Source organism: Nannospalax galili, unplaced genomic scaffold, assembly GCF_000622305.1.
Source record: "Nannospalax galili isolate Female #2095 unplaced genomic scaffold, S.galili_v1.0 scaffold567, whole genome shotgun sequence".
NCBI lineage: Eukaryota > Metazoa > Chordata > Mammalia > Rodentia > Spalacidae > Nannospalax > Nannospalax galili.
The window spans coordinates 381,534-404,282 of record NW_008357638.1 but is presented as its reverse complement, the minus strand read 5'-3'; the positions used below and the strand labels follow the sequence as shown (position 1 = coordinate 404,282).

Below are 22,749 nucleotides of genomic sequence, written 5' to 3'. Positions count from 1 at the left end.
AAAGTCATCAGGTAGATTTCAATGGTAATGTTTTTCACATCTACTAATTATTAAGGAGAAAATTTTTATGCTTTGAAGAATTATTTTTTTTCTTTTTTATTTGTTTATGTACCCACTTCCCAGATAGCACCCTCCCATTGCCTCCCTCCCTGTACTAGAGCCCTTATACTCTGATATCCCTGCTACTATCTGCTACTATCTGCACCCCCAGCCATTCCCTACTACTTGCCCTTCTGGTGAATCTAGTCAGCCTATCTCGAGGTCTGTTTTAGGAGGGTCAGCTGTTCTTCGTCTAGTAGTAATCAGTTGTCAATATTCCACTGGATAAGATTGGGGTCTGCTGTTCATTTTCCCAGTTCTATGCTGGGTTACTATCTGGGAATCCCTTTGGCCACCCTGGCCATCAACTCAAACAAAGGTATCACTTGTCTGGCATTGTTGCTTGTTATGTAGCCTTTAGCTATTCATATGGACTCCTATGAAATCATGTTGGCTCCTTTAGTCTTTGGTTATACTTTCCTTTTGGGTGTTTAAGGCCATACAGTTGGTCCAGATAAAACTGATTTATTTTTACTCTTAAGATCGTTTGAGGATCTGTTCCTCAGGGGTCACATGGGCTTGGGAGGAGCCCCTGGCTCCTTTCTTTTACCAGTACTGTACTTCTTTAACTGTGTGTCAAACTGTTTCTAGTTTTTTTTGTGCCTGATGTTCATCATAGGCACATGGCACCCACAAACATACATGCACATACACATGTGCACCACACTCTTTCACATATACACACACATAAAATAATAATAAGTTTAAAACACATTTTACAGAAGTGGAACATTTAAGTTTAATCAGCAAGTATGTATATAGCAAATAAGATTTCCAGAAGTTGTCCTTTGGTTAGAGTTATAGTTATTGACAAAGGTAGGATTAAAAAATCAGAGCTGGGACTAGCAAAAAGGCTCAGGGGGTAAGGGCATTTGCCACAAAGCCTGACAACCTGACTTCAGCCCCTAGATGCACACAGTAGAAGGACAGAACCAACTCTTAGAAGTTGTCTGTTGGTCTCTGCATACCCACCATGGCACTGGTATGCATGCATCACACACACAGACACACACACACAAAGTGAATGAATGAAAAAAAAAAAAACAGGTTTGTTATTCCTGATCTGATGAACTCAGTGCGGTTTTCATGATACTAGAAAACTTTTAGGTTGTTTGAGAAACTTAGTTATGGATTATTACCTCAGCTGAGTCTTTGATCCAAGGGTTATAATTTTTTTCTTGTCAAGTTAATAAGTCCTAAAATGCTATATCTTTTTATAAAAGATGTTTCTCATTTCATATATGTTAGGAAATTCACAATTATTCCCCAAATGAACATGTCAAATAGTTTTTAAAACAAAACAAAACCAGGTGGTGCAATCTTATAATCCCAGCACTTGAGAGGCTAAATCAAGGGAATCTCCACAAGTTAAGGCTAGCCTGAGCTACATAGTAATACCTCATATCAAAAAGTAAGATTAGGCCTGGTGGCACATGCCTTTAATCTCAGCACTTGGAAGGCAGAGGCAGGTGAATCTCTGTGAGTTTGAGAGGGAGAGAGAAAAGAAGGAGAGGGAGATGGAAAGGGAGAAGGTCTACAGAGAGTGAGTTCTGGCCAGTCAGGGCTATATGGTGAGATTCTGTCTCAAAAAGAAAAAGAAATGGTAATATAATCAAGCAAACAAAGACAAAGATGCCATGGGTGGGAATAAGGATAAGGAAGAAGGAGAAATGGGGAGTGCTAAGTGAGTCTGGAAGAATGTTTCTAGGTGTGGAATATTCAGTCTTAGGCAACATAGCAACACAAAGAGTGATGTGGGACACAAGATTTAGCAACCGTAAATGCAAATGTAAATTGATTTCTAAGAAGAACACATAGACATATATTGGTTGTGTAACTGGAAAGATTGTTGGAGGGGAAAATGAGTGTTGATTCTGGAATGCTGTGGGATATATACTTTTAAGTGATAGCTTAAAATATTTCAGAGTAACTTTGAGAGGAAGCATTAAAAAATGGAAGAAGCCTCTGGAAGTAGCGGCACTTTCATATATGGAGTAGATGATTCTAGAAGTGGTGTTTTATAAATCACATCAATGTTTAGATGCTTCGAGAGAAAAAATAAAAGGAAACCTGTGATTAATCTTTTGTCAAACCATTCTGATTTTATTCTTGTTATTCTAGCAGTGTTTCAAATTTTGTTTTATTGCTTACTGTCATGTATCTGCGTATGTCTGTGTACATGCACATGCATGCATTAAAAGCATAATCCTTAGTTTTATCATACCTAGTCACATTATCCCAGACTTACAGGAAATCAGGTAACCTCTTGACTTTGCAGATGTTGTCTGAAAACACACTTCTCTGTCAGGAAACTGTGTATTCACCTTTTAAAGTAGAGCATTCATGTGTGTATATTGGTACATTCTACAAAGCACTATGCCAGATTCTTTCCTTACCTCTCTTTGGCATCTTCTGACTGTTGGACTACATAGAGGAGGAAATAATGTGAGGTTAAAATGGGAAGTATTATTGCAACTTCTTTTTTTGTTTTGTTTTGTTTTAACTCACCACAAGCAATTTCTAATTCACATTTTTCCTTTCAGTTAAGTCTTTGAAGAAATATGTGGTATGTGTGTGTACTTGTTGGTACAGGATCCATTTACAATAGTGAATTGGAACGTGTGTTAAAAATCATTTATTCTTGGGGCTAGAGAGATAGCTCAGCAGTTAAAAACACTGGTTGTTCTTGCAGAAGACCCGGGTTTGAATCCCAGCACCCACATGGCAGCTAACAACTCTCCTTAACTCCAGTCCCAAGGGGATCCGACAGCCTCTTCTGACCTCCGCAGGCATTGCAGGACATGGGTGCACTTACTTACCTACATGCAGGCAATATTCGCATACACATAAAATAAAAATAATAAAATTAAAAAAAAATTTATTCTTGAGGCCCATACAAAGGAAGGATTCTATTTAGAACATCTTGGCATTCAGTAAAGTCATTCACCTATCATAAGATTGTGGAGGGAGAAAGCCTTTTAATTGCCACCATTTTTGTCTCTTACTGTGTAATGGGAGAGAACAATTGCTGTGTAAACTTATGAGTAATGTCATGATGCAAAATTTATCTATGCTTAACATAGTTACTTTGCTAAGATGAGATTATTACGGCAGATACATTAACAATCATGGGCAAGAACTGGGTGTGGTAGCATATGCCTTTAATCCCAGCACTTGGGAGACAGAGGCAGGTGGATCTCTGAGTTCAAGGCCAGCCTGGTCTACATAGTGAGTTCTAGGCCAGCTGGGACAACAGGGAGACCCTGTCTCAAAAAGACCAAAACAATAATGTATTTTAAGCCAATTTTGAAAGAGATGCATCTTTGCTCTGGAAATTGTTATTGACTATGTCAATGTTGTTGTAAAGGAATGCTTCTTCTAATCATGTGGTTATTAAATAAATTTTTTTAAACTGAAAAAAAAGATATTTGTATGAAGTGCCCAAAAATTCAATAAAAATGTACATTGGGAAAAAAAAAAAAGATTTATGGAATAACAAACACAATTAAAGCCAAGAAAACCTAGGTTTACGTTCTGGGTCTGCTTTTTTGCAATGGGGAAAAAAAAAAAAAGTTAGTTCCAGAGAGATTAAATAATTTACCCAAGGTATTGAAGGTATTGGGTGAACACAAATTACTTTTTTTTTTATTGTAACATAGAATTAATTTAAAATTTTGTATGGTTATTTGAAGGTTAAAGATAAAAAATGTCCAATACATATAAAAGGATCAGTAGATTGCTGCTGTTGTAGTAATTTTTATTATTATGCATATTTGTCCAACAATTAGCATGTGTCACACCCACTGTATTGCCATGTACCAGGCACTGATCTATACATTGAGCAAAATTGGTGACTAAGACCATGCGTTCTCTCTCTCTCAGCTATTTTAGTAGGTAAGATAGACAGTAAGAAAAAACATTTCAGACAGTGATTAGTGCAGTGAAGAACACAAAGCAGAATAAATGTAACTGAGAACTAAGGGTAAGAAGTAACTAATTTAATGATGTTTCCCAAGCCAGGCATGGTGGTGCATATCTGTAATCCCCACCTTTGGGTCAGGAAGGTCAGCCTGAGCTTGGGGGCGGGGGTGCAGGGGGTGCTGGCGAGATTGCTCACTGTTTAAGAGCATTTGCTGCTCTTGCATAGGATCTGTGTTCTGTTCCCAGCATCCACATGTTGACTAACAACCTTTCATACTCCAATTCCAGGGGATCCAATGCTCTTTACTGTCAGCTGAGATCACTGTACACACATGGTACACTTACATGCATGCATGCATGCAAAACACATTCACATAAAAAATTAAATAAAATATATTTTTTAAGTAGAGCTGGAGATATAGTATTAGAGTGCTTGCTTAGCATGCCCAAGGTCCTGGGTTAATCCCCAGCACTGCAAAAAAGGAAGGAAGGAAAAGAAGATTCCTAGAGAAGCTGGTAATATTTTAGCAGGAGGCTCAAATGATGGGAAAGAGCCTGCTGTGAAACCCTGGGGTTTAGGGTAGAGGACCCAGTAGAGGACTGGTAATTGGAAAGATGGAAAATGTCTTGGCTCGTAGGAGGGAAATGGACCCTGTGACTGGAGCATAGTGGGTAAGGGAAACTAGCAGGTCATAGGGAGAAGAGGTCAGCTCTTGTGGGCCATGGGATTTTTTTTTTAATGTATGAGTGTTATACCTGTTTGTAGGTAAGTCTTCTGCATGTAAGTTTTTTCTTATGGTTTTACAGTCTACAACTGAAGAACTCAAACTAATGGAGGAGATAAGAATGGCTGATTTATGACTGAAGTGTATATGCAGACTATTTCTAAACTATTTTTGTTGTTGTTTCATTTGTATAAACAGGGAAACCCCTCTTAGGTGACTTTACTCTTTTTTTTTTTTTAAGGATTAAAAATCACTGTAAACCCAGAATCAAAGGCAGTTTTGGCTGGACAGTTCGTTAAACTGTGTTGCCGGGCAACTGGACATCCTTTTGTACAATACCAATGGTTCAAAATGAATAAGGAGGTAATTTTCTAAAATGTCTTTTAATTCCACTTTGGTTGGTTGGCTTGAAACAAAATCTTATTTTTAGCTCATACTGGCCTGGAACTCACTGTGGAACCCAGGCTAGCCTCTTGACTTGTGAAAATCCTCCTGCCTCAGCCTCTTGAGTGCTGGAATTAGAGCTATGATCTACCATGCCTTCTGTTCCATGAGCATGAATGGATAAAGCCATTCCCAGAGGCTATGAGTTATTAAATGAACATCCCAGTGCCAGGAGTGGACTACCTCCCTGCAAATTGTTGACCATGGAGGCCCCTGAAGCCTCTAAACCAGTGCAGGCTATTTCCATTGCAGGTGATTACCCACCTGAACTAAACAGATCCAGTTGCTGAAGATACCACACACTTTGGTTGAAAGACAAAGAAAAATCAAGGTGAACTAAGCTGGAAGCTTTCTCCCTGCTAGCTAATCCTCATAGTTCCAGGAAGTGCAGGCTTCTGGGGGAGAATTATCATTGGTAGTCTTGCTCAGCAGTACATTGTGTTTTCTAAATATCTGTTCATGCTCACAGATCATTCCTCCTGTCACTTTTGATCAGAGAAGCTTCTTTTTGCTCTGGGAATCAGTTACTGCAGAGACTTGTAACTGGTCAAATGATGAGATTAAGTGACTGTTGGATGCTCAGCTCTCAAATAGGACATCTCTATCATCCCTCCAAGGCCCAAGGAACATAGCAGGAAGAAAGGTGGAAAGAATTCCACCTGATAAATAGACGAATGTTGTAGAATGTTATCTTCCAGATATGATTATGACCATTACATTCTTGAACTCTTAGCAGCTGTGATTACCTTCACAAGACTGGGCCCATCAGTATACCATCATGGATGGGCTAGGGACTTGTGAGGTTACACACTGTCTTAAAGCTCTGTAGACAGTTACTAGTTACTAGGAGAGGGAGAGACATTTTCCAAAGTGCTGTAGCCACTTAGAAGTTGCCCATATTCCTGTAAGTAACCCCAGTTAAACTCATTTCCCTCCCCTGAAAAAAGGCATGAAAGTAAAAGGGGGTAGACAGGTTGAAAGAGGAAGGGGATCAGTGGGACTGGGAGAGGGACAAGAGACAGTAATAGAGAGTGACTGATCAAAATACATGAAATACATGTATGAAAATATACTGAAGCCTGTTATGTATAATTAATATACACTAATAAAAAAACTTAAAAAGGAAAAGAGGCTAGGCATGGTGATACATACCTGTAATCCTGCACATGGATGCTGAGACCAGAGCATGTGAATTCAAGAATGACTTGAGTTACATCTCAAAAAATGGAAAGGATCAAAAATTGTTGATATTATTTTGAGTATGATTTTTAGGAATTAGTTAAAGTGCTTGATCTAAACAGAAAATTAAGCAGTCATTAAATCACTTTCCACTCCAAAATTTGTAGCAAGTAGGGATTACCAAGGGCAACAGTGTTAGCAAATAACTATCAGCAGAACTTTTTAACATGATTCCTTTTTAAAAAAATAATGCTTTTATTCTTTGGAAAAATTTTGTACGTGTATACAATGTATTTTGATCATATCCATCTAGCACTACCTCCCTCTTAACTCCCACTAGTGCCCCCCTACCCCATCTCCCTCCCAACTTTATGTCCTCCTTTTTTTGTTGTTGTTATTAATAACCTCTGAGTCCAGTTAGAGCTGCCCATATGTGCAAGAGTGTGGAACCATCCACTTCTGCAATAGTGGCATGGTGGTTATGGGAGTAACCAACCGCTCTCTGATTGGATATGAGATCTGTTTCACAGCAGGATTTCATGACTATTACTGTAAATCTGGTCCAAAGTTCATGACTAGAGAGATCATGGATCAGGATTACCTGGGGGTGCAGATAATCCACCAGCAGCCACATCCTCAAAGGCAAGTGACTATCCCTCCTCCCTCAGCAGCCATCAGTTGCCAAAAGCTCCTCCTCTGAGGGTGGAACATCTGAGGCCCCTCCCCCCATTTGTTCTTGTGCAGGTAACCATAGCTCCTGTGAGTTGTGTGCAACAGTCACATCATGTCCAGAAGTCAGCATTTCACACCTATGCTCTTTATATACCAGCTCTTTCTTTCTGCCCCCTCTTCCAGGATGTTCCCTGAGCCTTGGATAAGGAGAGGTTGATACATATGTTTCATCCATTGCTGAGCACCTGCAGTTAATAATACTAGGCACTTTGTCCAGTTATGAGTCTGCACTACTACCTACTGCAAAAAGAAGCTTCACTGACTGAAGTTGAAAATAACAGATCTGTGGCTATAAATGTAAATATTTAGAAAACAGTTTAATAGCATGACTATTTGCCAAAACAATAGTGGATTCCATTCTAGGGGCCATGAGCTCTCCAATCATGAACTTTTGACGAGATTTACAGTAGCAGTCATGAAATCCTCCTGTGAAACAGGCCTCATAACCAGTCAGAAAGTGGTTGGTTACTCCTATAACCATCATGCCACTGTTGCACAAGTGGGCACATCTTACCAGGGAGATCAGTATTGTAATGTAGGATCCAGTGCTAGGAGAGACCACTGATGTCTTTTCTCCCCTAGAAGCTTGCAGTAGCACCTTCTGGCACCATGTAAGCTAGTCAGCAGGGACAGAGTTTATTGGTCAGTCAAGGTTGATTTTTCTGTCTTGCATCCAAAGTGAATGGTCTCTTCAACAATAAAGTCTAACCATCTAGTTACAGTGGACAGCCAAGAACAGTGGCAGTAGCCTGTGTTGTTTTGGGTGCTACTAGATCCTCCCTGACCAATAACTTACAGAGAAGTATCCCACGCCTGGCACCACAAACAACTCATATCTCCTAGGAGCAGCATTGTCCACCCATGCAGAGTACTTCCATTCAAACCATATAAAAAATATTTTATTCATTTTTATTTTATGTGTGTGAGTGTATTGCCTGCATGCATGTAAGTACACCCATGTCATGCAGTGCCCACAGAGGATAGAAGATGGTGTCAGATCCCCTGGAACTGGAGTTACGGATGGTTGTTAGCCACCATGTGGGTGCTGGGATTTGAACCTGGGTCTTCTGCAGGAACAGTCATCTCTCCAGCCCTTTTTCTTAAAAATTATTTTTATCAAACCACTTTTTTTAAAAAAAAACTTTTTTAATTAGCTTATAAGCAGGTAGATTTCTGTCAGGCTTTCTGTATGTCCTTGGTTTTAGCTAACCCACCACCCCTCTCTCATATCTCGTTATCTACACTTAAACCTTTAATTCTGAGCTGTCCCTCTCCTTTCATGTCACCTGTGTTCTACTGTCACCTCTTAATTTTTTTAAAAAATTGGGGAGAGGGAGACTGCAAGATCACAGATTTCTATATAGCTTTAATGCACTCTTCATTTTGGTTAAGCCTTCCACCCGCCACCTCATTTCCCTGTCACCCACCCCTCTTCATACTTGCCTAGTATTGTTTATCCCCTGTGGCCCCTTGAGTTTATCCTTCTCTTCAGTCCAAAGGATTCCTTTAAGTATCCTCTGTAGAGCTGACTTAGTGGTCATAAATTCCTTTAATCTGTTTTTATTGTGCAAAGTCTTTTCCCTCAATTTTAATAGATAGTTTTGCTGGTTATAATAGTCTGGGTTGACAGTTGTGATCTTTCAGAACTTGGCATACATCTTTACGGGCACTTCTAGCTTTAAAAGTTTCAAGTGAGGGGCTGGAGAGAGGACTCAGCATTTAAGAGCACTGGTTACTCTTGCAGAGGACTTGGGTCCAGTTCGGACCACATGGTGGCTAACAACTGTCCATAATTCCAGTTTCAGGGAATCCCACACCCTCTTCTGACCTTCACAGGCATTGCACAATGTGGATGCACTTACATACATGCAGGCAATACACTCATACACATTAAAAATTGTTTCTACTGAATAATCAGATGTTATTCTGATTATCCTGCCTTTATAAGTGACTTGACCTTTCTCTCTTGCAGCTTTCAATACTTTCTTTATTCTGTGTTTTTAGTGTCTTAACTATAATATGTTGTGGAAAGTTTCTTTTCTCATCCTGTCTCTTTGGTGTTCTGTAGGTTTCTTGTACCTGGTTGGGCATCTTTTTCTCTAGATTTGGGAATTTTTCATCTATGATTTTATTGAAAATATTCTCTATTATAAAATGGAAGAAGGAGCTCAAAAAAGGTGGGACCATAGCATATAATAATTATCAAGGGAGAAATGGGGAAAATGGGAACACTTTAAATGGGGAGGGTAGGGAGACATGATAAGACAGGGAGACAAAGGGGAGAGATAAATAGTACCTAGCTAGTGTAAAAAAAAAGAAATAGGGAATTGTATTAGTCCAATACAATACATTACACATACAATACCCTACATGACTCCGTGAGTATAGTTGAAGACTACATTAACAAGAAACAGTGCCAGACAGCAGAAACCTTCCTTTGAGCTGCTAGTCAAGGTAGCCCAAGAGACTCCCAAAATCACACAGGCTATTGCCACAGTACTTGATTGCCTCCCAGAACTTGATGGTAAAACCCTACTTTGGACACACTTTGGACATAGGATTTGAAGCAAGAAAGCTGGGACTGTCCTGGAAGCCACCTCCCCTGAAGGCTAGCTCTCATAGATTTGGAGAGCACATTGAAAGCTACTAAAGAACATCAGCTGAGCTCTTATCTAATCCTTAAAAGATTTTAGGGCTACCTCTTCAGAGGGGGGAATGTTAGAGTAGCAAAAAGCCCTATAGAAAAAAAGAAGAAGGGGGCGGTACATGAAGTTATCAGAAAAAAGTGATGGGGAGATAGGGGAGGAATTGGAGGGGAAGGAGTGGGCATGGATTTATCAAAACACCTCATATGCTTATATCCCGTTATCAGAAAAAAGTGATGGGGAGATAGGGGAAAAGTTGGAGGGGAGGTAGTGGGCATGGATTTAATCAAAACACCTTATATGCTTATATCCCCGTATGAAATTCTCAGTAAATTATTTGAAAAAAAAAGAAAAGAGTAGGGGGCTGGAGAGATGGCTCAGCAGTTAAGAATACTGGTTCTTCTTGGAGAAGACCCAGGTTCGAATCCCAGCACCCACATGGCAGCTAACAACTGTCCATAACTCTAGTCCCAGAGGATCTGACAGCTTATTCTGACCTCCTCAGGCATTGCATGACATGGTGCACTTATCTACATGCAGGCAATACACACATACACATAAAATAAAAATAATAAATTTTTTTTTAAATAAGAGAAAAGAACCAAGAATAGAGAAAGGAATTTTGAGGCATGTGCTGGATAGCTTTAGTTGTCAACTTGACACACCTGGGAAGAGGGACCCTAAATTGGGGAATTTCATCTATTGGATGGGCCTCTGGGCAGGCATGTGTGGCATTTTCTTGATTGTTGAAGGATGTTGGGGAGAGCTGAGCCCACAGTGGGTGATGCCATCCCTGGGCAGGAGGTTCTGGGTTGTATAAGAAAGCAGACTGAGCACAGGCCAGAGGACCAAGCCAGTAAGCAGTGTTCCTCCATGGTCTCTGCTTCAGCTCCTGCCTCCAAGTTCCTGACTTAAGTTCCTGCCTTGGCTTCTATTGATGATGAACTATGACCAACCGTGATCTGGACATGGAAGCCAAATATGCCATGAACTGTGATTCAGATGTGTGAGTCAAATAAACCCTTTCCTTCCCATAAAAAAAAAAAAAATTCAGTAGTTGAGCCCCAGCCTCGTGGATGAAAAACCCCAGCAAACGACATTGGTGCAGTAGTGGCACTTTTATCTTTGGGGGTAATGAACAGCTAGCTACCTAACTGGACTTGAAGCCCACTCAATAGGAGGAAACTCATGGGTGGTACTGTAAACTTAACCAAATACACATAGCTGGAGAGATCATAGATCTTACCAAAAACTCCAAGCTCTCATATCCCTAGACAAGTGTAATATGAATCCTTAAATCTATAGACAAATATCCCAGTCACCACCCATCAAAGAAGCTTCTTTTTCAAGAGACAGATAATTACAGAGTTCCACAACTGGTCACACACAGAGATTGTGAATTGTCCAAGTCTAAGTGGCACATCTAAAACGCAGCCTCTACACCTAAGGCTCATGGAACATAGAACAAGGGATGAAGAGAACACTAATGCATCTTTCAAATCTCATCAATGAAGCTCTCTCATGCAACAGAGGGCCAGGAGTGCAAAAGGTCACAAATAACCAAAATGCAGAGAATAAGAGTCAACAGAGTGTGGATCATTGGACAGGACTCCTGTATCAAAACCCACCCACCCAGGGCCCAGGGACCATTGCAGAAAAGGGGGTGGAAAGATTGTAAGAGCCAGGGAGGAGGTGCATGTCCATATGGAAATAGTCCTATAGGCACCTGGGACTCTTATATGAACCTACAGCAAAGGTGTCAGCATACACAAGAGCCGTGCAAACTTAAGCATACAAAAACCCAGCACAAATCTATGGAAATGAGCAGCAGGCCCCAATCTTAGTTAAAGAGTTATTGGCAGCTGATTACTGCTGGGTGAGGAAGAGTTGATCTTCTTAAGGGGAGGGACCATGCAAGATCTAGGAAGCCTCATAGTTCTAATAGTTGTTTACATTGAATTATGTTATCTCATAGAAGAATTTGTAGTTTCATACAGTTTTATTTTTCTCCTGGCTTGATAGGCTGACTAGATCCCAGTGGATGAACTTGTACCAAGGGACATCTAGGGACATTAACTTTACATGATAGGCCTTAACACAAATGACAGAATGTATGAACTCCAGCGGGAGGGTTATGGGAGGGGTGCCAAAGGGGAAGGGGGTATAAAGATGATTCTCTGTATGAAATAAACAAAAATTCAATTAAAAAATTTTTTTTAAAGAAAATATTCTCTGTGCCTCTGCCATAGTATTCTTTTCCTTTTTCCATGTCCACAATTCAGAGGTTATGTGTCCTAAAGCTCTTTCACGTGTTGTTCATATGTTCTGTGAGTTATCGTTGACCTTTGCTGATCCATTCTATTGGTAAGGCTTTCCACTGAGGTTTTATTTGGCTTCGTTTCCAGCATCATCTCAATTTGGGTTTTCTTCAGCAAGTCTCTTTATTCAGTTCCATTATTTTCATTTCTCAGATTGACTTCCTCTTTTCATTCAGCTCTTATTGTTCCCTTGGAGTATGTTCATACCTTTGAGTTGCTTGAACATAGTTAAAATCATTCTTTTGGATTCTTTGTCTAGAAGTTCTTCTTTCAGTGGATATGTGTACAGTGTTCCAGAGAAGACCTAAGTTTTAAGAGGATTGGGATGTTGTTTTCCTCTGTGGGACTGGTATTGAGGGCTTCAGGAGCTGGGCCTCCCTGGTGGTACAGGGAAGCAAGATCCTGGAGGAGCCAGGTGTCCTATTTGGGGGAAGGAGTGGGCCTAGTCAGAGGCTTGGGGATGTGAGAACCTAGAAAAGCTGGCAGCCTGGCAGCACAGTGAAGTGAGATTCTAGAGGAGCTAGGTGTGATGCCCTGCAGCCTGCAATAGAGGGAACCATGCAGCCTGACAGCACAGGAAAGTGAGATCCTGGAGGAGTCAGGCAGCCTATGTGATAGGGCAGAATGAGGCCTACCCTGGGATGCAGGATCTAAGAGGCCTCATAGTTCTAATAGTTGTTTACATTGAATTATGTTATCTCATTGAAGAATTTGTGGTTTCATACAGTTTTATTTTTCTCCTGGCTTGGAAATAACATAGAAAAGCTGTGGGATGTAGTACAGAGATTACATGGGCATTTTAGTGCCGAGTCTGTGTTGGTCCCTGGCTACCATTCTGTACTAGTCATGTGAATTCCTATGATCAGGAGTTCTAAAAATTAAATATATGTCTAGGCTCTTGAGAGATGGTAGCTAAAGGTATTTTACCATACTTTTTAGTTGCTTTTAATAAACTTTTGTGGGAGATAAAATGGGAAAAAAGTTTAAGTATATCATTATGAAATACATCATGACTGGAGAAAGATAGAAGAGTTGTAATGGAGTCAATCTATTTTAGGAGATAATTCATTTAATTTATGTTTTATTAGCACTTGTTTTGTGCCAGGCCATGATCTAAACAGCAGTGACACAAAAGGTACCTGCCCTCAAGGAACCTACATCCAGGGGACAGACAAATAATAAGCAAATGTGGTCATTTTTGTGAGGTCATAGCTAGAAAGAAAATCAGTAGCATGGTAATAGAATGTGAGGAGCCTATCATGCTTTTAAGCAAAGGACATAACATGGTGGGATTTTTGTTTTTTTTTTTTTGCATATAGATTTGCTGCTTGAAGAAGGCAGAGAACAGCAAGATGACCAGGTATCTATTGCCTGTGCCTGCTGAGAAATAGCTGTAGTGTGAGCTCAGGTACAGCAATGAAAATGGATCATAGGGCATAATTCAGTATGCCTTTTAGAGATACAGTTAGCCAGATTGATAGATTAGATGTAGAGCACGAGGAAGCAGAAAGAGAAGTCAAGGAAGACCCCTAATTTTCCCACTTGAGCATCTTGGCCATGTTTATACTGAGGTTTTTGAGGAGATTGGAGCAGTCTAGGTCGATGGATGAAATGAAGAGTTTGACTTCCAACATGTTAAGCTTAACATGCACATTGCACATCCAGGTGAATCAGCTGAGCAGTTTGTATATCCAGAGAGACAACATTGAGAGTTATAGAGTGAGGAAAATTGAAAGAAGGATGAGTAAAGAGTAAGAAAAATAAAAAGCAAAAAGAAAGGAGTGGCCAGCTTCTTCAGTACTAGGAAGGAGGCATGGAGGCAAGGGAGTTTGTTTGATTGCTGATGTGTGATACAAGGAACTTAGTGTATGTTTTTGAAAATTATATGGTAAAGAGGAGAAAGAGATGCTAAAGCAAAGAAAAAATACAGGACAATTTCAGAGAAGGTGGGATTGTTAGGAAAGAAAAACTTTTCCCTCTGAGATTCAGTGCTTGGGGACTGCAAATAACAGATAAGATAGATTAACAGGAGGAAAATGTGGGTTGACACTTGTCACCAAGCCTGACAACCTGAGTTCAATGAATCCCAGGGCCCACATGGTAGAAAGAGAAAACTGATTCCTACAAGTTGTCATCTGACTTCCATACATGCCCTGAGGCATGGGTTCTCTCTTTCTCCTTTCTCCTCCTTTCCCTCTCCCTCTCTTTCTTCCCTACACACACACACACACACACACACACACACACACACACACACACACGCGCGCGCGCGCACGCTGAGTCAAATATAAAACATTTTTTAAAAAATAAACTATTCTTATGCATGGAGGAGCCTACAGAGTAAGCAGTTTGCTAAATGGGTGAAGTCACAAAGGCTTGAATTTAATAGGAAAAAAGAGGGAGTTTCTATGAAAAGATCAAGTAGGTTTCTTTATAAAAGACACAGCACTGACTACTCTTGCAGAGGATCTGAGTTCAGTTCCCAACACACACATGGCGGCTAAGAACCATCTGTAACTCCAGTTCAGAAGATCTGGTGCCCTCTTCTGACTTCCACGGGCATTGCACGACATGGGTGCACCTACCTACATGAACTCATACACATGAAATAAAAATAATGAATTTAAAATAAAAAAGACAAAGGGATTCTAGAAGAACAAGGGTGCAAAAGTTTTCTGATAATGTTTGTTCATGTAGATGGAGTGTTTCTTCATGACAGTTAAACTGCCTGAGAGTACCATGAAAAGAATACAGATTGGCTATAGCTTTAAGTTCTGACCAATGTGAAAGAATCTTTTCTATGGATTGCCATTCCTTCTGATCACTGCTTTCCATAAAGCTGAAAATTCAAAAGAAGCTGTCTACAGTTTTGCTAAGCAGTCTGTCTTCTTACAGAATTTTTTAGTGAGGTCCCAAGATAAAATATCTGCATAGTCATGCCTAATTTGACCAGAACTGAAAGTAAGAGCCAATCTGTTTTCTCCACCTCATTGCAGTGCTTTATCATGTTGTATGTTGCTTGTAAAAGTTGCAGTCATACATCCTTTCCATACCAAGCAAGTGGACTGTTTAAATGACAGAGCAGATGAGTTTCTACTAGTGAGCTTCTGAAAGGTTTGGGGGACAGCTTACCTCTCCATTTAGCTGATTTGTAAAAAGTTATTTTCTAACTAGTAAACGTTTTAGAACTTGGAGGGGAAAAAAAAAAGAAACATACTTTTCCAAGATTCATAATGAAATAATAAATTTTGCACAGTATGCATTATAAACAATATATTTTTAAATTTTTATTTATATATGCATGTGTGTCTGCTTGTCTGTGAGTGCTCACCACATGGGTGCAGATGCAGGTGCCTGCAGAGGCCAAAATAGGGTATTGGATCCTCTGGAACTGGAGTTGCAGGTGTTGTGAGCTACCCAATGTGGATGATGGGAACCAAACCCGGGTCCTCTACAGGAAAAGCAAGTGCTCTCAACTACTGAGCCATCTCTCCAGCCCCAGTCCAGTATAAGCTGTTTTTGTTGTTGTTGTTGTTTTTGTTTTTAAAGTTGTATTTTTGATAAATTACTCACTTATTTTCTCTTACTGATTCTTTTGCAGATTCCATATGGAAATTCATCAGAACTTATTTTTAACACAGTGCATGTAAAAGATGCTGGCTTTTATGTCTGTCGAGTTAATAATAATTCCACCTTTGAGTTTAGCCAGTGGTCACAGCTAGATGTCTGTGATGTGACAGAAGTAACAGAAAGCTTCCAAGGTAAGTGACAGAAGTTGTTTAATACTGATTGATGGTTGCCTTATTTTTATTTAAATATTTACTTTAAAATAACTTCAGTGTCAATGTCACTATTAAGAGTTGGGCCCCACCCATACCCCCCAAGGGGGTAGGATAAAAGGAGTATAAAGATTATTTTATGTATGAAATGCACAAAAATTCAATAAAAAAATAAAGAGTTGGCTCCACATGGCTTGATTGTCTTTTTCTATGTGTAGATCCCTCAGATGTTATAGACCCTTCTCAGTCTTGTCCCTAATGTTGAGCTTTTCAAACCTGCTATTGTTCATGGCCCTGGAAAGCTTAGTTTCTCCCCATTATTTACATTTTCTTGAGTATGCCAATCTGTTAACTTTGGTTAATCCAGAAATTCTAAACTCTTTTTGTTTACAGCATTCTTTTATCTGCAGAATATCTTTTACTCTTTCTGGGAGTTTCATGGAACAGTTTAGGATACAGTTTTAAAGACTGTAAAAACTAAAGAATAAACTTAGACACATTTCTTTGTTTAAATTATAGGAAAATTTTGGTTTTATGTTTAACCCAGAGATTTTATTTTTTCTTCTCATTTAAGGAAGTATGGATGGTGTCTCAGAATCCAAGTTGCAAATCTGTGTTGAACCAAGGTCCCAAAAGCTGATGCCAGGCAGCACGCTGGTTTTACAATGTATTGCTATTGGAAGCCCTATCCCTCACTATCAGTGGTTCAAAAATGAATCACCATTAACACATGAGACAAAAAAGCTCTACATGGTAGGCAGTTGATTTTGGGGGTGTTTTTGGATTAACATAAAAAATGTACAATTAAAATGTAAAGGGAGCATTTAAACTCATATTCTTTAGAGTATTTATAGTATTTCAAGTCTTGTTTGGGTTTAATATTAATTTAGTTCCTAATATTTACAATAGTGCTAAAATTCTTCTCAGACTTCAATGTAGAATGTCAATTATTACGCCAAACTTACCACTGTTAGAATTGTTATATCATTTGTTTGCTAATATTTAGCCTGGTGATTGAAGATAATCTAAGAATGTCTAAAGTCTTAAAATTCTGTATTTTGAAAATTTTTTAAATACTAAATGACTTTTTCTTTAAGCAAATTTTGAATTAAAATTGAAGAAAAATATGTGTTCTGATATTGATACAGGTTCCTTACGTGGATCTAGAACATCAAGGAACCTACTGGTGTCATGTATATAATGATCGAGACAGTCAAGATAGTAAGAAGGTAGAAATCATCGTAGGTAAGCAGTAATACTTAGTGTTTTGAACATAGGATATAGTGTAAGCTATATATAGTAGAATGTTTATACAAAGGAAATTCAATTGCTTTTTGCCCCATACCCTTTAATAGTATATTAAGTATCAAAAGTTATATTGTGCCAGGCGTGGTGGCACATGCCTTTTATGCTAGTCCTCGGGAGGCAGAGGCAGGCAGATCTCTGCGAGTTCAAAGCCAGACTGGTCTACATAGTGAGTTCCAGGCCAGCTGGGTCTACAGGGAGGCCCTGTTTCAGACAAAAAAAAAAAAGTTATATTATTTATAGGAATTTTTGAGAGATTGCACAGTAAATGCATTGTTTAAGTTACATACAAAGATTAAAAAACAAAACAAAACACAAAAACTATTTTGTTTTGTCCATTTTAGTTAATTTTTAGTATTATAGTTTATCTTAAATATTTGTGTAAAATATATTCCTTGAAGTTTTGAATTATAAAAATTTTGATTTGGTGAAAAATATTTTTTAATAAAACAAGAAAAAAATCACAGATACATAAATGAAAAATGATATTTTATCAGCAGTCCCCATTATAAAATCGTATAATTTTGGAGTTCTGTTTACATTAAATACATTTATAGTTACATTTTTAAGAGTAGGAGATGTTGATGCATGGTTTGACAACAAATTTCTGTGATATTTATCTGTTTACTTAATGACTGCCCTTCCCAAGATTATGAGTTACAATATATTCAAATTTGTTTTCTCTAACACAAGGAAGAACAGATGAGGCAGTGGAGTGCACTGAAGGTAGTGTAATGCTTGGTCCAAGACCAAGTCTACTGCATGCTGGTTACTTGGGATTGGTGGAGTGTTCTAGCTTACTGAGTGCAGTGATGGAAAAAATACTAGCTCTTAGAAATAACTGATTAAAGGAAATTGTGTCTTAGTCTTTGACATTTACAAATTTCCATAGACACCATTAAACTGACATTAATAAAGTAATCTTCAGTTGGTTCCTCTTGCACATAGGTGGTGAACTCCTCCATGACATGCTTTGAATAGTGGAGATTTGCAATTCTTAATGTTAATCTTAATAAAATTTGTAAAAAATAGCTACACTGTCATAAGGATTTATTTTATTCCTTAAGATTCCCCTCAAATTCCTTAAGATACAAATATAAAAGTTTCAGGACAGATTTATCAATTATTTTATCAAATATTAAACATTCTGAAAATAATAATGATAACGATTTTCTAAACTACAAGGTTTTAGACTAATCTTCACTATGGAAAGAGAACTGAAAGTCCATTGAGCATAAATTTCTAACTTGTTTTAATTAGCCAAAACATTGTATTTAAATTGTGATAAGTAAATGTTAAAACTTGGATCCCTAGTGTGTTGTCACATTGATTTGCAAAATTAGGGTTATAGATAGCAAAGTATTTTTTCGATTACTGCTTCCTTGAACTATTATATAGCCTTAGACTCTACTTTGGTAAAATAAGATAATAATGTTAAATTATGTTTCCTAATTTCCTGTCATTCTTATCTCTCTGGTAGCATGTAAAAATACTAATAATCAGTTTTTATCCTAATACATAGTTTTGAGCAAGAATTTTCTCACATGAGGAAATTCCAGTTCCACAGTCTGTTAATCTTCCAAGAGGGAAGCCATGTAAAGAAATCCTGATCAAACTCCTCTTATCTCTTCTCCTTTTTGCCTAATTGAATTTTTTTTTTAACTTTCTAACATTGAAGACCTCTAAGAATAAACAAATGAGCACTGCTTTGTGGCTTCAGGGCAATGCATGTGATCATCACCCTGTCCTGCTGTTTCTGTACTTGCACATTTCACTATACAATGTTTTTCAGTGATAAGAACTATTAAACAATAATTTTCAATAATTCTCTTCAGAGCACAGAGACAAAAATGCCACTATGAAGTTGCTCCAGAAGCTTCAGATGGAATAAATCAGACCCAACTTTTTTTTCCCTCAAAGCCTACAAAATTGAGATATTTCATAGTTGGTAGATTGACACATACTGTGAACAGTATCCTATGTTACATCTTATTTTAACGTAGAGAAAATGATGTGATATTTCATTTTGTGTATTTTGTTGGAGTCTTAGGAGAAGGAGTGAAGCTCAGGGGGATTTTAGGGCACTGAAAGCATTGTGTGTGATACCTGGTGGTAAATACATACCTGCATACATTTAGGATGCCAAAAGAAGGGGGACCCAAAATGGAATGTAGATACGGCATCTAACTCTTAAAAATGTTAGGTCCTTCCTGAAGAGATGTGAACTAAGGTTTTGATTACCTATCTAGAAATGAATCAAAAGGCAACAAAAACTGTGCATACTCCATGCACTGGTTGATACCTTTCATAGACTGATTTTGTGTTACCTATGTAAATATAAATACATTTCCTACCCAGTCATGGTGATATATGACTGTAATCCCAGTATATGGGAAGCTAAGGCAAGAAGACTGCAGGTTTAAAGCTACTCTGGACCACGTACTGAGACCCTATCACAAACCAAAGAATATATTTCCATCATAATACTTTATGAATACTCTATCACTTAGAATTTATTGTTCATGTTCATTTTTGTCTTCATAAAATTTGTAAAGAAAAAACTTGATGATGGCTATTATGCCGTGGGCACTTACTTGGGTTATTTATCCTTTAGGTATGAAAGGTGACCCTTGGGGATACAAGTTAATTCTGAAACTGTTCTACCTCCCCCAAAGCACACCATACCTTGAGACTCTATTAGTCTGCCATAAGAAAAGCATAAGACAAAGCCCAGTTGAGGGACATTCTACAAAATACTTGGCCAGATACTTCTTAAAACTGTCAAGGCCATTAAAAACAAGGAATGTCTGAGCAACTATCACAATGAAGAGGAATCTAAGGAGACACAGAAAATGCTTGTGGGATCTGATCTTAAATATCTTAGGGGGAGAAAAACAGCATGAATTCTTCATTAGTTGTGATAAATAAAATGTACTAACATAAGAGGTTAGTAATAGGGACACTAGGTTTGGCATATATAGGGACCCTCTGCAGTATCCCACAAGAGGTCGTCAGCCTTCTGATGCAGTAAAGGTAAAGGGTTTTGGGGGTTTTTTGTTTTTTGTTTTTTTAAGATGGTTTGGGATTTTTTTTGCTTGGTTTGGTTTTTTGGTTTTTTAAAAGATTGAGCTGGGCATGGCGGCACACACCTTTAATCCCAGCACTTGGGAGGCAGAGGCAGGTGGATCTCTCTGAGTTCAAGGCCAGCCTGGTCTACATAGTAAGTTCCAGGACAGCTGGGGCTACAGAGAGACCCTGTCTCAAAAAGACCAAAAAATTTAAAAAAAAAAAGATTACTTGAGAGTGTTAGTTTCAAGTTTATAGTTGAGGCCATAAATAGGCCTGTCTTATTTTTGTCCCATAACTGGCCAGAATATCTACAACTTTGAACAAATTTTGAATGAGTTTATTTAGCTTTTTATAATTTAATGAAAGCAACAGCAGTTTAGAAGTCCTAAAATGATGTCCACAACAATATTCTTACCTTTTCAGGATTTGCATGGGCTCTTCATTTAACTTCGAAAGTTCAGTATAACATGATTTAGTAGTTCAAAACCTGCTTCTGTTAGTCATACTATTTGTACTCAGTTGACAGTTCAATTGTTTTAAATTCATCTGTTTTCCCTTTTTCTATTTTAGACGAATTAAATAATTTTGGGCATCCTGGTAAGTATTATCTATAAACAGGGTTTTAGTTTTATATTGTTAAGTTGGATATAGTAAAGGTTCTGTGGGCTTAGTTAAGTTGGATATAGTAAAGGTTCAGTCTTGCTGTAGTAATCTTAGTAAATTTTTGTTGAAATTTGGGGTTGAAATTACTGCTTATGTAAAGTTCAATTTCATACAAGCAAAACATTAAAATATTATTGATTATAAAACCATAAGGTTAGAAAATGCAAATGTTTCAGGTAACAATAAAATTTCAATGTTAGGGCTGGCAAAATGACTCAGTGAGTAAAGGTGCCTACTACCAAGCTTCATGATCTGTTTGATCCTCAGAGACCACATACTGGAAGGAGAAAACAAACTCCTACAAGTTTTCATCTGACCTGCACATGTGAACCATGGCACACCCTCCCCTCCCTCACTACACAAAATTTTTAAAAATGTAAAAAGAAAGATCAATGCTTGTTGTTATTGTTTTTTTTTTAGTACTGAGGATTGAACTCAGGGCCGAGTATGCTTTGCACTACTCTGCTACTGAGCTACACCATACAACACTGATTTTTTTTTTTTTTTTTTTGGTTTTTTTGAGACAGGGTCTCCCTGTAGCCCCAGCTGTCCTGGAACTCACTTTGTAGACCAAGCTGGCCTTGAACTCACAGAGATCCGCCTGCCTCTGCCTCCCAAGTGCTGGGACTACAGGAGTGCACCACCACGCCCAGCAATACTGATTTTTTTTTTAAGAAAAAAAAATCATTGTATGCTGCGACATATAGAAAAAGTGCATTATCTTTTTTAAAAAAATATTTTATTTCTTATTTTTTATTATATGTGTATGAGTGTATTGCCTGCATGTATGTGAATGCACCCGTGTCATGCAGTGCCGCGGAGGTCAGAAGAGGACTTCAGTTTCCCCTGGAACTGGAGTTAAGGACAGTTTGTAGCCGCCATGTGGGTGCTGGGAATCGAACCCAGGTCCTCTGCAAGAGCAGTCAGTGCTCTTAACTGCTTAGCCATCTCTCAAGCCCCAGAAGTACATTTTCTTTAATGTGGAAGACTAGATGTGTATTTGAAGGAGTGGCACACCACATTTCTAAACTGGTCAGATATAGAACCAGGTCCCTTCACCTGAACTGAAAGGCATGTGTGTAGAGAAAGTTGGCACTAGACAGATAAGTTGGTCAGTGACCATTGACTGCCATAACAATGGCAGTCTCTAGGCCAGTTTTGATCAGAACAGATTTCTGAAGAAGCTAAGCTAAAGAGAAACCTATCACGTGGGACAAAATCAGTTCAGTAATGAGGACCATGTGAAGACAGGATGTCAGTATAAATTATGGGCATTCTGAAGAAAGTTAGTTAATGGAACTTGTGAATAGATTTTTTTTAAGATTATTTATTTTTATTTTACATGTATGAATGTTTGCTTACATGTTTGTATATGCAGTACATGCATGCCTGGTGCCAAGGGCATCAGATCCACTGGAACTAGGATTATAGACAATTATGAGATGCCATGTGGATGCTGAGAACCAAACTTGTGTTCCTCTGCAAGAGCAGAAAGTTCTCTTGACTGCTGAACCATCACTCCAGTCCCCCAACCCCCCATGTATAGAGTTATTCAAATCATACAGGAGTACATTAAGAATGAACAAGGTTTTAAAATATTTGTAGAAAGCCTATTTCTCATTATTTTAGCACCATACTTCATTTGCTTAATATTTTGTGGTTCTTTTGGGGTGGGGGGGTTGTTTCATGGTACTGGGGATTGAGCTCAGGGCCTAGCACATGCTAAGCACTCTGCCACTGAGCTGCTCCTCCAGCTTCAGTTTGTCAAGTTTTGTATTTCATTAATAAATATTTAGTGCTATAATTTCTACTTGGGTTCTGTTGGTTGCATGTAAGAAAATTAGGCATGGCAAAAAGCTACCACCACAGT

The 22,749-nt window shown here is 38.5% G+C and overlaps 1 protein-coding gene across 1 annotated transcript in view; it reads left to right on the top strand.

Moving 5' to 3' along the window:
• Positions 1-22,749, top strand: part of Malt1 (MALT1 paracaspase) — a 70,541-nt gene that overhangs the window by 13,846 nt on the left and 33,946 nt on the right. The window contains exons 3-8 of the mRNA XM_008855361.3: positions 4,987-5,108; positions 15,665-15,824; positions 16,417-16,595; positions 16,991-17,087; positions 17,841-17,873; positions 20,787-20,813. Of these exons, the coding sequence (XP_008853583.1) occupies positions 4,987-5,108; positions 15,665-15,824; positions 16,417-16,595; positions 16,991-17,087; positions 17,841-17,873; positions 20,787-20,813 (618 nt within the window). The remainder of the gene's footprint in view (positions 1-4,986; positions 5,109-15,664; positions 15,825-16,416; positions 16,596-16,990; positions 17,088-17,840; positions 17,874-20,786; positions 20,814-22,749) is intronic.